Genomic DNA, 15,735 nt, shown 5'->3' on the forward strand with positions numbered 1-15,735 from the left:
GTTCGTATGTCTAAATTTCCTACCGAGTTACTGTTATTTTACTTTCCCAACAGACGCAAATACTATTTTATTTTGAAGTAAACTAAACACTGAAGAGCCACATACGTATATCTCTGGTTTGTTGGCTGGCTGTAACAAATAGACTGTGCTGTGTGTAGCAACGCAGTAAATTAATCTGCTAGTTGCAACGTTCACCCCCACACAATACAGCAGCACAGCAATGCAGGCTGCGCTCAACACTAAGTACACCAATTAGGACGGAAAAATTCTCCCCATATGTGCTAACTTTTTTAATACAGTCGGTGAACACAGACTCCAATATATTCTCAGGGCTTGCTGGGTTAAGGAAAGGTTTCACCAGTTCAATTTATGTTTTATAAACACAATATATTAATGTCTGTTAGCACACTTGCACACGTGTCTTTTACCTGTGACTCTTACGTGCATTTACCTGTACCACACACGTGCTTTTACCTGTACCACACATGTGCTTTTACCTGCACCACACACACGTGCATTTACCTGCACTACTTCTGTTCTCGTAGAGAAAGGGGGGGACAGGCAACATCAAATTTATTCCTCGCAGTGAGGTGCCAGGGAGAGTATAGGGGCCTAATTTTATTTAGGGTTATTTAGGTAGCTGGGAATTGGCAAGCCAACAGGTGTCTCCTATGCAGGGACGGCAGGTTTGGAAGGAGGTCCTGGTACTCCCAGCCAAGCTGGGCAGGTAGAATCTGAGCACCTATCAGCTGAAGCGATTGGACCAGGTAGATAGGTTGCTGCTAGGCTCTTCTTCTTCTCTCATCCTCCCTCCTTCCTTGTGGGATGGCTGCTAGGCTTCTGGCTGGAAGGCCGGTTTACCCTGTATGTTTGCCAGTTGACATCAGGAAGCCAACTGAGCTCCGGGCCTCGCTGCACTGGCTTTATACTCTAGGTGGCGCATGGGCGTCGAAAATCCTAACTATGAGTATGCGTTGCCAACTCACTTTTTGTTTACATGTTTCAACCTCCGTACTGAGAATTATCATGGTTTGATATTGAGAAATCACTAGTGGAAAAATCACTAGATGCACGTGCTACCATAACAAAACTGTGCTTTAAGACAATACAATTAATAATGAGTCGCGCAGGACTCTGCAATACTAAACCATAGATTTAACAGTGTAAATGACAATAATTAATAATGTTTACAGAACAAGTTAAATTAAAAACTAAAGGCGTATGTCTCACAGGGACATCCTGCTCAACTCTTTCAACTGACATGTTAATTTAAATGGAAATTGTGACCACGCAGGGTCTAATAATGTGTTAGTGATGACCACACACAGCCTAATAATATGTTAGTGGTGACCACGCAGGGTCCATTAGTAAATATAAGTTATGAATTGTAATTAGTTCTTCATGGACTTCAAAGTAAATTTTATAAGTATAAGTATTTGAGGAGCAAAGAAATATCAATGAAATATACATAAATATAAAGTTAATGTAAACATCACAATTTTCGCACTTTGAATGTTGTGAAGTTTGTGTAACTTAATTGACTAGTTGGTATTGGAAAATATATTTCAAAACCGTACGAGAAGTAGAATATACATCTATCATAATATACAGGTAATACAACTTTATGCTAGTGTGTCCGTAAAGTGGTATATCAACTTGAAGTAACATATGTTATACACTCACATTCACTGCCACTGGTTACATGTGCTACATTTTTCAACAGTGCCAATGATATTCTCTTATTATTTTAAGAGAAAACATTATTTTCCCAAATCTTCCGCAGTTATTAGCATCTAAACTTGCGAAGTGGTATACCGTGTTTGTGTAGTTGCCATTTTTAAAGATGCGATTTTAAGGATCGTGTGAGACCCCTTTGCTGCCTTTGCGAACTGAAGACGTAAAAAATCTTATGGCAGTTTCGAGTCGGAGGTGGGTAGCGAAGTGGGGACCTACTTAACCACCGTGTAAGACTGGCTTTAAGTAATATTTGTTTCCTAATTGATTAAATCAAGTTGCTAAACTGAAAACTTTAGTTGGCAATTTATATGAGGGCCAGTCAATAAAGAATGAGAATGAATTCATGAGTTATTATTAAACAGTGTGAGGGGGTAATTTTCATAACTAGTATTGATGTCGATGAACCATTGTGGAAAATTTGAAGTGAGTCCATCAATGGTGGATGATTCACTAACGTAAGTGACTAGGTAGAACATGATATTTGGCTCCAAACTGTAGTCTTGCTCAAGATGGGATCAGTACAGGAAGACCAGTATGAGGCCTTCAAATGTTGTGCACATCTGAAGAAATCAACCACAGACTATCAATTGTTGCAGCAGGTATACAGGGAACATGCTGTGCCACAATCAACTGCACTTTGCTTCTTCAGAGTTCAAGGAAGACTGTGCATCGAGAACAAACACAGGCATGTGGGCACTTTGATCACAGATAATGATTGACAACCTGGCAGACATATTAGGCATATCTCATGGCAGTTCCTTCACCATTTTCAGGAACACTTGCACACAATGTATCTATGTATCTGTTTAAGGTGGGTACTGAGGTTGCTTACACCTGAACAGAAGTGAGTGGATGTGCGTAAAGAACTTGAGTGTCTGGTTGAAGACCATGGTGACCTACACCTAAAGTCTATCATCACTGGTGATGGGACCTGGCTGCACCAACAAATAGGCCAGCACTGTGTAGAAATGACGAGAGTTGTATTTGTGGTTCAAGACTCCATCAATACCATACCACATGTTATCAGTGTTGCATCACAATATTTGGTAAACAAAAATATTGAATATATGCCGCACCCTCCATATAGCCCTGACATCATTCAGTGCAACTTTCCTTTCTCTCGCCTGGAATTGAAACTAAGAAGTAAATGTTTTGAGTTGAATTGAGCTGGAAGAAAGTTAGTGGGGTCTGAAGACCATGTGAAGGATTGGGTTCCAACATGCATTCCAAGACTGGCAGGCATGTTGGGCCAAGTGCATACAACATGAAGAAGAATACTTCTAAAAGGACGATGTCCACCTGGATCATGTCTAATGTTTTTCATGAGTAATAAATTCATTCTCATTCTTTACTGATTGGGTTGTATACCAATTTTTTTTTAAAAAAAGAAAAGCAATATCAAGATTACCAAAATAAAAAAAACAAACATTATTTTGACTCTGATAGTGAAAAAAATTATAAAAAGATCATGGCATGTTGTGCTAACCAATCAAAATCCCAGCTATGAACACTAAAAAAAACCTAAAATACTAAATTAGCTCCTATTAATCAATCTCTACTAAATTAGCTCGTATTAATCAATCTCAAGAGCTATTTTAAATACAATATTGACATTTCATGTGATGAAATATGTAACTTGATATATCAAAAAGAGAGATTCCACCAAAAAAAACAAAAGTTAAAAGCAAACACGAAATTCAAACATTTCTATCAGCACATAAGACAAACTTTCTGGTAAGCACATACTGATCTTACCTTGTTTGCTGCATTGATATCAATGTTTGCCATAGACAAAAGCTCCTCCAGGCCTTTGATATTGCCTTCCTCTGCTGCGCACAGAAGAGCTGATACAACAAAATTATCATCCTGCAAAGAAAAAAGAAAAATATGAAACATACTTGCAATAGATACAACAAACACATTGGAATAGCAGATTAAGCTATATCATAAGGTTGCTATAGAGAAAATAAGAAAAGTGGCAGAGTGATTATCGTGAACATTATGGAGTTAGAGGTCCCAGGTTTGAACCATGGGTAAAGCATGGGCTTGTCATTGTGTGTGTTACCATCATCAATTTCATCAATTCGCCATTCATTCTAATCCTAAACTAAGAGGTAAAAAAATAAGTGAGAAAATAGAAATGGAAAGAAAGAAAAATAAAAACTATCTACAGATCAAATGTTGTGCTTTCAATTGACTGAAAAAATGAGAAATAAAGATGGAAAGGGACAGGAATAAACACACAAACAAGACAGATAAGAGAGAGAGAAAAGAAACGAGTCAATTCAACTACAATTGAACCCCTCTGTCTCCCCATTATTTTTATTTATTAAAAAAAAAATTCTGACTATGTCCGAATCAAATTACATCAGCTATGCGTAGATTCACGGAGGGGGCTGGTTAGTGGGGCTTCAGCCTAAAGCCTCCATCTACAATGAGAAGGGGAACAGGTTTTGAAACAGACCCCACCTGCAGAAAAAATATACTTGAATATGACCAGAAATATGAGAAACAAGTAATAACCTGCCCTAAATATTTAACTACTATAGATGGCATGAATTTGTATAAAATTTATTTAAATAATCTTAAAATATCATGAATAAAATTTACATACGAGTATATTTTTCATAACTATAGAAATTCAGATAAGGTAAAGTTTGCCACGATCATTGCACCAAACCATGAAGGCACGTACAGGGGGATATAGAGATAGGGTCCCACACATACACAATCTCAAGCCAATTTTGGAGGTGATGTGAGCAGCACCATGCTCTGGCCACCTTTACCCCTCTCAAGTACCCATTTATTAGAGACCTGGTGAACCCCAAAACTGCATTAGGCAGTGGGACAAGATCCAAAAAATTCCCACCTTGGATCACCCGCTCTGGGAATCGAATCGGGGTATCCCTCATGAAACTTTAAATATTATTATTATTATTAATAATAATTGGATGTTAACTAATTGTCTATTTAAGTAAAAATATAAACATCATATAATTTTTGTAATTGATAAAAATTACAAACTTATAGAGTCAGTCAGGTGCTAAGCTAAAAAATCAAGTCACAATTTGGAACTTGCAACCACTAATTTTGAACACTGATGGGACACTTTGGGATAAAGAAATGTGTGAGTGAGTGAGTGAGAGTGAGAGTGTGTGTGTGTGTGTGTGAGAGAGAGAGAGAGAGAGAGAGAGAGAGAGAGAGAGAGAGAGAGAGAGAGAGAGAGAGAGAGAGAGAGAGAGAGAGAGAGAGAGAGAGAGAGAGAGCACTAAGAATTATAATGACCATCACTGAAACTTTTTCTTTGTTTCACAAGCATTAATTTTCTCTGCTCTGCCATTTGCTTCACATGACAAGAAATTGCATGAACCGTGACTAACATTAGCAATGCTTTTTAAAATCTGAGCCATGGTGGTTGCTTGCAGTGCACCTTGAAGGACACAGTTAAATTGTAGTTGAATTTATTCTTTTCTTATTTTCCTTTCCTCTTTTTTTAATGTTTATCTCTCTTCCTTAATATCGTGTTCTCAGTAATGAGGTTCTTAGTTTCAATGCACAACACATTTCATTTTTACATAATGGTACACTCAAAAGTTGAAGAATGTGCAACTTCTCCGGGACAAGAGTGTACATTTTATTCCTTTATTCATACCACTTGGGTTAATCCTGACAATTAGGATGCGTGATGAAGGGACAAACGCAATGACAAACAAGCACATTGTTCCCCATACTTCAAACTCAGTGAAAAACAAACAAGAAATTAAAGAAATTTGCATACAGCCCTGTGCTATTCAACTTCGGGCATAGAACACCTCAAACAGATAGTCAAAATACGGTTTTCAACGACGATCTGTATTAGCGAAAGGCACCTCTCTTGTACAGTCGCCAGCAATAAAAATGGACACCTCTATTCTGAAACACTCGCTTCCCTGCATGGCGTTTCGTGCGTTATCTAATTCTAAATTTGCTATTAATATCCACTCATCGCCTTAGAGTTAGGCAACACACAACACATTGCAGGGAAGCGGGTATTTCAGGATACAGGTGTCCCATTTTTATTGGCGGTGTCTAAGTTTCATAAATAAGCATTTTTCTTTTTAAGTCCACTTGAATCGGGGGAAAAAAATCCAGAACCCCTAAAAAGATAGAATTCAAATCCAAACACCGAAAATGGCCGAAATCCGAGAAGCCAAGTATCAATACCTATCTGGTTTGACCTGTTGCCTTTTTTTCCACTATACACTAAGAACGAAATCACGCGAGTTGTAATTGTAGAGCGCCGGGCAGTGAAAGCACACCTGCCGGCATTTAGACCCACAGCTTTCGCTGACCTTGGCACTGTATGCATCAGTGATTCAGTATCCAGATAGCTGGTGTCCAGTTTGCACATGTTTGTGAAGTGTTAAGTAGTTAACATGGCCGTCGCCAGAAATTTTTGCAGGGGGGATCGGTCAAATGATAAAAGTTGAATAGTAGAAAAATAATAAGTATAATGTTATTATATAATAATAAAATAAATATTAATAATAATTATTATTATGTAAATGGGGAGACTCGATCAACCAAACGAGTGAATTCCAGCACAACTATTTTCCATTATTTATTTTGCATTTTATGCAGTTAGTATCTGAAATGCATTGAGATATTAACTTTTGCAGGTCTCGATCAAGAAACGCTTTAAATGTTAGGGGGATTTTTCTTTCATAAAGTTTCTTGTGTGACCTCTCACTTACAACTGTAATTCTTAGAATTTTGAAAAAAAGGGGAACCATTTGTTCTTTGGATGAAATGGTAAAATATAACCTTGTTCCTGTATTTTTCACTCAATGTTTTCGATCCAGTGCATTTTTACTTTGATTTTTCTGTTCGAATACTAACAAAATTAACTTTATTTCTGTTCTTAACAATAAGAGTAACAAACTTTCGGGTTTCTTGTATCTTTAAATGAACTATGTCAATTTCCAGGGGGGGGGGGGTACGCCGACCCGTTCGACCCCCCTCCCGACGCCCATGGTTGTTAACAAGTGTTTTAAATTGTTTTGTTTTAGTTTACGTATTGCTGGTGCTTTTCTGGATTCTAAGAATGTCACGTTATACGTATAATTTAAAACAACGTATTTTTTATGTAAGACACTTAAGTCATTACGAATTATTTTAGAGAAGTTAGAAGGCGTTTTCAACAGAATTCCAAGATGTTCCTGTTCCACACAGAGACAGTGTTCGAAAACTTGTGGAACAAATTTAAGGAAACAGAGTCTGTACTTGGTAAGAAGCGAAGGATGAAACGGTGTGCTTATCGAGAAGAAACTAGAAGATGTTGGAGCTCGACTGGATCTTCTCTCCAAAAATCCCTCCGGCGCCTTGCACAAGAAACAGACATTTCCATGCCGTCTTCCAGTGGTGGCGATTAGGGGGCAGTTCCCCCCCCCCCCACCTTTTGCCATTTTTGCCCCCGCACTATGCTAAATCTTATATACAAGGAGAAATATACTGTCTTTGCCCCCCCCTGGTTTTGGAACCCAATCGCCACCACTGCGTCTGCGTGATGGGCTATCAAACTTTTAAACCTGAAGCCAATAAATTAGAAGAATTGAAAGAAAACACCAGGAGAGAAATTGAAGCAATTTCAGAAGAGGAACTGATGCGTGTTCGTGAAAATTTCCTTTAAAAATGCCGTAAATGTGTGGAAGCAGGACACAATTTCCAACACTTCTTGTAACAAGGTACGCGCTCGTTTGAATCGTAACTGTCAGTGTAATTGTACGAGCTTATTTCATTACACAGCTAGCGGTTCCTGTTACGCGGATGTTGCATCCAGTTTGCCGGCAGACGCTCTCAAACAAGTAGTAGTCTTGGCTCTCACTGCCCGGCTCGGTAGTCCCCGCTCCAATGCCAACTCGACCGTGAAAGGCACTGTATAAGGTTTCATACCTTCACTTTAGCAGTTTACCAGATGCACTATATTCCTATGCGGAAGATTCCTGCAAAGTTGTCATTGGAATAACCAATAGGAATTCTCACACGCCATGTGTATTTATTTACATTGATTTTATTCGTACAGCAGACAAGAGAATAAGTGAGCAAATGATCCGTTCTATTGTTTGAATTTGGGTATTTGGCATATGTTCATTGCGGTGATCGAGACAAATTATGATTAGTAGAGCCCGGAAGTTCAGGCATTTACTTTCGTTAAAATAGGCAGGCAAAAAGGCATTTATAATGTGGTAAATAGGCACTAAAAATGAAAAAAAGGCAAAATAAACCGAAAAAAGGCACATTTGGAAGTCGCTTACTTTTATCTATAATTTCTGACAAAATGTTAAAATCTAAATTGGGAAGAGCATTTCAATTTTCTCCATCTTGATTGCACATAACTACAAGGTGCTTTTTAAGTTCTAAACATTCATTGATAGTCGTCTGTCAGAGAGAATGTTTTTCATAATAGAAAATGATCTTTCTACTTCGACAGAAGTTATTGGAGCATACATATAACAAGCTAATGTAGCTGGACTCATTTTGGTAACAGCATTTTCACCTTTTAGAATATCACAAATTGTTTTCAATTGTTTCAAGTCCTCATTTGCACTCACTACCCATTAGCACTTTTCCGCAACAGCTCACCCCTTTTCTCCTGGCACTTCCATCATCTGCTGAATAGATTCCTCGAAGATTTTCATGGATGCTATAATTGTAATTGTCTCTGGCAATGCACCATAATGTGCAAAAGTAAACTTGAATAGCACAGGAGTTTTTTCACTTCACGAATTGAAGCCGCTTCATTTTCTGGAAGAGCATCGATCACCTCACTGATTTTTTGAAGGTTGTTAGCATAATATATAGCTGCTGATATCCACGTTCCCTATCTCGTCAAGACTGGTTGCTGAGGTAAACTAAGCTCAATCGCAACTTCCTGAAATTTTCGGGTTCGAGAGGGAGATTTCAGAAATATTTTCTTTGTGTTCGAAATCAACCTGTCCACTTCAGCAGTCAATCATGCACAAGAAATGTTAACCGAAAGGCAATATCCTGACTCAGCATGAAATACTTTTTTCTCACACTTTTCTCCTTCAGCAATGTTGAAACATGCGTGAGTTCAATATTACTTAAATAAGGCGAAAATTATTCACATAATAAACGGAAGAAAAATAAATGCCAACAACGTTTTTTGGGGGAAAAATAATATATATATATACACATTTTTTTTAAAAAAAAATGTCAAATTTCATTGAAAAAGCCAAAAAAGGCATTATAATTAAAAATAGGCAGTGGGGGTCCCAAATAGGCAAAATGAAAAGGCTTCCAAAACATTCGAAACAACATAAGAAACGTATATCCGGAAAAATTTTATCAATATATGCAGTAGATAAAAAGAGGCATTTTGCCAAACTTCCGGGCTCTAATGATTAGAGTAATGAGTTCATAGGACGAACACAATAAACAATATTGCCCTGAGAGTACATCACGCTAAAAGGCCAAAGGTTCCGGTTTCGAATACCAGCCTAGGCATGTCTGTTCTCTGTGAGTGTCCAAGAATTTCATCACATCATCACTCAGCTTCATCGTTGCGATGAGCCAAAAGTGGCAGAAAAGCGACGCTAAATAAATAAAATAAAAATGAAACTATTGCCTTGAGCGGAAAGCAAACTATAGGGTGGCGCATATTGCATCTACCAATAGAAGTTGGCAACCCTGTGGGAACGCAGGTGCGCATGCGCAGAAGTTTCCCATGCTTAGGCAGCTAAAAGTCTCGCAATTAGTCTGCCATGGAACGTTGGCCGGTTCAGACACGAATCGGGGCAGTAGAGGCGTTCATCCGAACGGGTCCCATTCAGGAGACGCAGGCCCAATGAGGGTCGCCATCAACCAGTGCCAGAGCGTCACAACATGATACGATGGGTCACACAATAGAGAGCCAATGGCAGCGTGCAGAAACAGAAGTCTTCAGGTCGAGGGAGGCGGATTCTGTGGCGCCCTGATGCTTCCCAGTGCAGTACGGTACCTACTGCGTCTCCTGAATGGGACCCGTTCGGATGAACGCCTCTACTGCCACGATTCGTGTCTGAACCGGCCAACGTTCCATGGCAGACTAATTGCGAGACTTGCAGCTGCCTAGGCATGGGAAACTTCTGCGCATGCGCACCTGCGTTCCGACACGGTTGCCAACTTCTATTGGTAAATACAATATGCGCCACCCTGTAGGAACCTTCGGGGACAAGATCTTGAACACTCAACACGCTTCGTCCTCAAGATTCATTGTAATTCCATCGAAAGACAGGCCAAGCGATGGCCTTTAAACACCACAATAAGTACCATCCCTCACCATCGAGAAGTTACGTTTAGTCAAACTTCTTGTGTTGGGGCTTTTGGGGACACCCTGTGCACTGAACTCAAGATGATACAAAATGTAATGCATGTTTAATCTACGTGCTCCTCTTGGAACATGCATTATGGAAGGGTTTCTGGGAATATCTACCCACAAATACAAGGTGAACTGTTCCAAATACATAATGCATTGGAAGGCAGCACATTGATCTGCCCCCTCTTTTATTTTCCTTTTCTTCAGACTTTGGGAAAATTTTCGCCCACCACGTTTCCTCTATGCATATGCAGATTGTGTTTCGGCCTCTATTCTACTATCATTCGCAAAAATTCTACTCACGATCAACAAATATATTTCCACATAGGCGTACAACACAATAACCATGAGACAGTGACTTTCGAAACTGCCAGCTCGAAAGATATTTATAATAAAAAAAAATAATTAAAAAAGTATCCCCTTTTCCGGTATTGAAAAGAATTTAGCGAAGGCAATGAAACAGGACCAGACTAATTAAGCTTATGGTAACTGATAACACTGGTCAACAAGATTTTGCTTATCATTGTTTTGTGATGAATTCTTATAGATTTCGATCCACTAAACACGAATCCAGCAACGATTTTGTCGAAATATCAACATTTTGAAAGATATTAGCATGTTTTGTTCTCTCGCACTGCTGGCTTAGCCACAGCAATATGGGTGTATCTACTCTTAAAGTCGCTAGATGGAAGCACAGTTGCTGTTGATTTTAACTTTTGTAAAGGTTCGAAACTCCCCCTTCATGTCTATCCCGTCTGGGTGGTTTATCTATTTTTTGTGTGTGTTTTTATCGGTGCGTAGTAAATTTGAAGAGTACAAGCTCTCACCTGAATTCCTACTTTGGCCTTGTGGTTGTGTGTTTCAATGTTGTTTCTTCGCCATACTGTCTACTACTTCAGTCTGGGTGTGTGTTAATCTGCGTTAAGTTCATTTATTTTGTTATGGAACAGCATGTCAGCGGGTCGGAAGTGCAAATCCTACATGCAGACTCGTTCTGTTATGTATGTGGATACTAAATTGGGCCCAAGCAAGTTAAACATGTCATTGTGCCAGGGACAAAATTTTGTGAAGCCTATAAAGCGTACTTTGGAATGGCTGTTGATGATCTGGACAAACCATGAGTTCCACATCTTACGTGTGGTAACTGAAGGTCGACGATGGAACATTGGTTCCGTGGTAGCAGGAAAGGCATGCCATTTGCGATTCTGCGAGTGTGGAGGGAACCTACAAATCATCATGATGATTGTTACTTTTGCATGATCGACCTGCCACATTTCAAGAGAGGGAAGACAGACGTCAGCTACAATACCTTGACATACCATCCTCCCGAGCACCTGTTCCTGACAGTGAAGATCTTCCTATACCATCGCCTCGAATCCAAACCACGTCCATGATGGGTGATTACATTTGGGGATTAGTTCGTGAAAAACTGACATTACAGCAAAACCAATGTCATATTCGTGTTCAGCGGGTCCAAATTATGGAAATAAGACTGAAAAATATACATAAGCAGAAAGTTCATGAAAATTTGTAGACCAGTGTAATTTATTGTTAGTTGCAGACGTATCGTGGGGCGATCTTTTAGCCTCAAAATTCTTGTGGAGTGATTGAGGGGAAAATCACAGTCCATAGCGACAAGCTCTGTTGAAGAAAAGCAAAGCTCACTACACGCAATTTTACGACTGCTGTTCACATTAATAGTTTTACTTGTTTTTGCTTCTTTCTAATTCCCCATACGCTTGTTTTTTTTTCCTATTGTCCACTTTCTTCAACAACAACTTTCGTTTCATGTCAGAGGAGATGAAATATTAATAAGCGCAAAACTAGCCTTGATCCAGGCTCGTGTAATCCCAGGTACAAGTCCCTCCATGTCCCTGCACAAGAGACTCTGGCTCACATTCCTCTTACGAATGGGTACCGCTGAGAGGGATGGTACAAGCGGCTGCTGCTGATCACACAACATCCACTATGGCAGACCTCCTTGATTTTCGTAAACTATAATGTATAATACAGGAAAAGTGCATACAAGCAGGGGGATAACTTTCTACCTTCAAAATATTTATAGAATGTCACAACATGCTCGCTAGATGTCCTACTAGTTCGACTGTGCATATGATCATAGATAAAATCGATACTGAAATATCGCCGATAGTTTATATTAGAAATCTACACACACACCATCTATCGCCTCGCGCAATTTCGGAATCGAACTCGTGTCTATACATTTATTTGAACATGACATCCTGTAGTGTCCAGTTGATTTAGGTTGTTTTTCTTTCTTTATGTACATCAGAAGATAGAAGTGCCAAAAAGGTACAATGAACTTACCGATCTTTTTCTGTAAATTAAACTGTCAAACGATACTCTAATGATAATTATAATCTATTTCAAGGTGAAATAACGCATGAACAAATACGCTGATACAGAAATGCAACAGGTAAATTTGTTAATTTCAGTTTTTGCTGAAAATAATATAAAAAAAAGAGAACAAGATGCCCTTTTGCAAAATATGGCATCATTGCCTTTCAAAACCTAAATAAAATAATTCCGTTGTCCCCCACGAGAGGTTAGTTCGACACAGACCTCCGCGTCCGATATACCTTCATGGCAAGGTGCAATGTGCAGGGAGAGATTTTACCTTTACATTTGTCGCCTAACCGTAAAAAAAAAAGTGATGTATTAGTGAACACGCCTTTTTGGCGCTCTCACTGGTCACTTCTTAGGCAAACTATACACTTCAAAATATCCACTTTCGTTTCGCAAGCCTTGATTGTGAAAAAATCTTAAGGTCGGTATCACAGCAGATATGGTGATTTTTTATAAAAAGCAACTACGAAATGTAATTAACAATGATTCGAGATGGAGGGCGAGTTGTGTTGAATTAATAATGATCATGACATCATGACCATTCACATTACACTTTTCATCCAAAAAAATAATGTTTCTCAAAATGATGGCGTGAAACATTATAACACCCCTGTACATGCTACATTTAGTTAGCACGCAAAATTATATTAATTACGACATCAGGGAGTGAGGATCAGACAGAATAGCACTTGACCGTTTCTAATATTAGCTCTGGCGTGAGACGTCCTTTGAAATATTCAATGGAGATATGCGTCATTGGAACATTCTGATTATTTCATTTCAGGCCACGGCGACTTGGTTGTCTCGTCTTGATTTATGAATAAGCCAAATGCAGAGCGTCACCGCACAAACATTTGGAGTATAGCTATCACTTTCGCAATAACATTTTTTTTTTGTTTGACGCCTCATTTCGACGCTACGAGACCTCGAGAAACTGAATTTCATCCTCAATGTATGCATAAGTTCACAGATGTCTCTAATCAATGGATCAACTTTGCAATTACAACTAACAACACATGCAAAATATTTATGAAAAATCAGATGGATATCCGCTTAGCATGGCTGAATAAGTGACACAGTAAAGCAATTTTCGTTTAGGTATTATTTTTCTATGCAAATTACAGTACATTACCAACTATTTAAACCGGGGGTTTACAGATATATATGTCTCATTATCGATCTCGAATCGATAAGTTTCGAACAGTCTGATCTCGCTCTCGTCTCGAGTTGTAAAATGCTCTCTCGATACCTCCACCAATCAGCTATGATTTCTCTCTAGCATCCCTAAACCCCAAATTGTATTTCCGCAGCCGCACAATAGATCGTCCATCTCTTCATATGGTGTGCAAGATCAATCCACTCTTGACTATCTTTGCCAATTTCCTATTCGCCCATTTTAGTATGTAAGACCATCATCGTCTCGGCTTTCCAATAAAGTGTTAGAGAGAGGGGAGCAAGGGGAGGCACTCCCCCCACTAGTCCCCCCCCCCGATGCCGCCGCCACTAGATGCAAGGGGCTGATGGGGCCGAGAGGAAGCAATGCGTAGGTCTGGGGAGTTAAGTGAAGGTGGCAATTTTTCTTTTTTTCCTTCTTTCTTTCTTTCTTTCGTTCTTTCCTTCTTCTCTCTCTCTCTCTTTCAAAGAAATAAAGAGAGAGAGAGAGAGAAAGAGAGAGAGAGAGAGAGATATGTTTTTTTCATGTCTTACAATCAGGTTTCTCAACAATGTTCCTGTAAATTCTCTTTTCCGTAACGCGGCCCGTCCAAAAAAAAATCTCAATTATTGTAATGACGTCATGGATATAGATTATGCAGTTCAGTTTTACGTTATCTCTCGACTACTCTTAATTCGTGTTCTATTCGTTTTGTAATACTGAAAAAAAGTGTTATTTTATACATTTAAATCTCTAAACTAATTTAATTTAGACCTGAAACAAACATTGTGACAAGACTCCATGCACTTCATTTGTTCGGGAAATGTAACAAATGATGCAACTTTCGGTGAGAGATCGCAATATGAAAACAACTTTTCATTAATGTTGGCCTACTTCAAACACTTGCATGTGCGAGAGACAACGATGTGGTAATAAGCACAATGCACTCCTGAGAATGCCACGGCGCATGGCTCAACTGTCAGCAGATCTCATTCTTCCACAAAGACCAATACCGCCACGTTAAGGCACAAATGACGCATTTACATCTTGAATATTTCACGGCAATGCTAACCTCAGAAGTACTTCAATGCCATTCTGTCAATTGCTTTCCACTACCCACTTATTGATCTTTGCACCTTCATCCTAAACCCATTTTGACTGTTGCGTGAATGTGCCACGTTTACACTTCCCGAAGGCCTGATATGTCTTTTCCTTATCAGGAAAATGGCGCGATGGTGCAACATGAAATGGCACATCTATCTAGTACAGAAGCTATGTACAATCATCATCATTCTACTGACCTCAAAATCTGTTTTTCCCAGACAGGAATGCGCTTCCTAATTAAAAATGCCACACTGTAGTTGTGAAATATATGTTCGTGCTTGTTTCAAATGTGTATTTTAATGCGACCAAGCGAGGATTTCCATTTCAGTGTGCCTTTTTGTTTCGATTTCAGTGGCGGCACATACGCATGATGCTGAGGCCAGGTGGTCTCTTTTTGAGGGACACGGGGGCGTTCCATAAGTCTTAAGGAAACGAACGAAAATAACGGTCCTCGTGTACCTGGCGAAAATAGTTATTGTACCGACTTAAGGAACGTTTTGGCGAAAACGTCAGTCGCAATGTTTTGTTTATAGAAAGTTTCCACGTGGCGTCCAGCGAAAGGCATGTCCTTGTGACAGAAATAAACTCGGTTGCAGACATTCACGCTCATTTAAATGAACTTTTAAGAAAAGTTAAAGCACACTCGTCTTGTGCATGCTCCTTCATATAGCTCTGTTCAAATAATAAGTTATTAATATATTTTCCGAACTAGTGCAATTTTAAGCCATCATGCACGCACGATTTTCACTGAACAAACCAGTCATCCGATCCATGCGTTCCGTGCGAGAATGAACTTCATCTTCACGAAGGGACTTGTGGAACGGCCAGCGCTTTTTCTTCTTCCAGTCAACTTGTGAATGAGGGTTCATTTCTTGCTCTCTGATTGTCTGTTGGAAAGTTACGGTGCTCTGATTGTGAGAATATCTTATTTGCGCTGTACGTTAGGTTAGATTAGAAAGCAGCAAATTTGCGCCGAAAATAGGAACAATCAGAGCACCGTAACTTTCCAACAGCCAAT

The 15,735-nt window shown here is 39.2% G+C and overlaps 1 protein-coding gene across 4 annotated transcripts in view; it reads right to left on the minus strand.

Moving 5' to 3' along the window:
• Window positions 1-15,735, minus strand: part of LOC145985010 (death-associated protein kinase 1-like) — a 189,528-nt gene that overhangs the window by 60,003 nt on the left and 113,790 nt on the right. For all 4 annotated transcript variants that reach the window (XM_083118499.1, XM_083118501.1, XM_083118498.1 and 1 more), the window contains exon 10: window positions 3,493-3,603. In XM_083118499.1, coding sequence (XP_082974625.1) covers window positions 3,493-3,603 — 111 coding nt within the window. The remainder of the gene's footprint in view (window positions 1-3,492; window positions 3,604-15,735) is intronic.

This window comes from Lepisma saccharinum, chromosome 3, assembly GCF_977018435.1.
Source record: "Lepisma saccharinum chromosome 3, izLepSacc3.1, whole genome shotgun sequence".
Lineage (NCBI taxonomy): Eukaryota > Metazoa > Arthropoda > Insecta > Zygentoma > Lepismatidae > Lepisma > Lepisma saccharinum.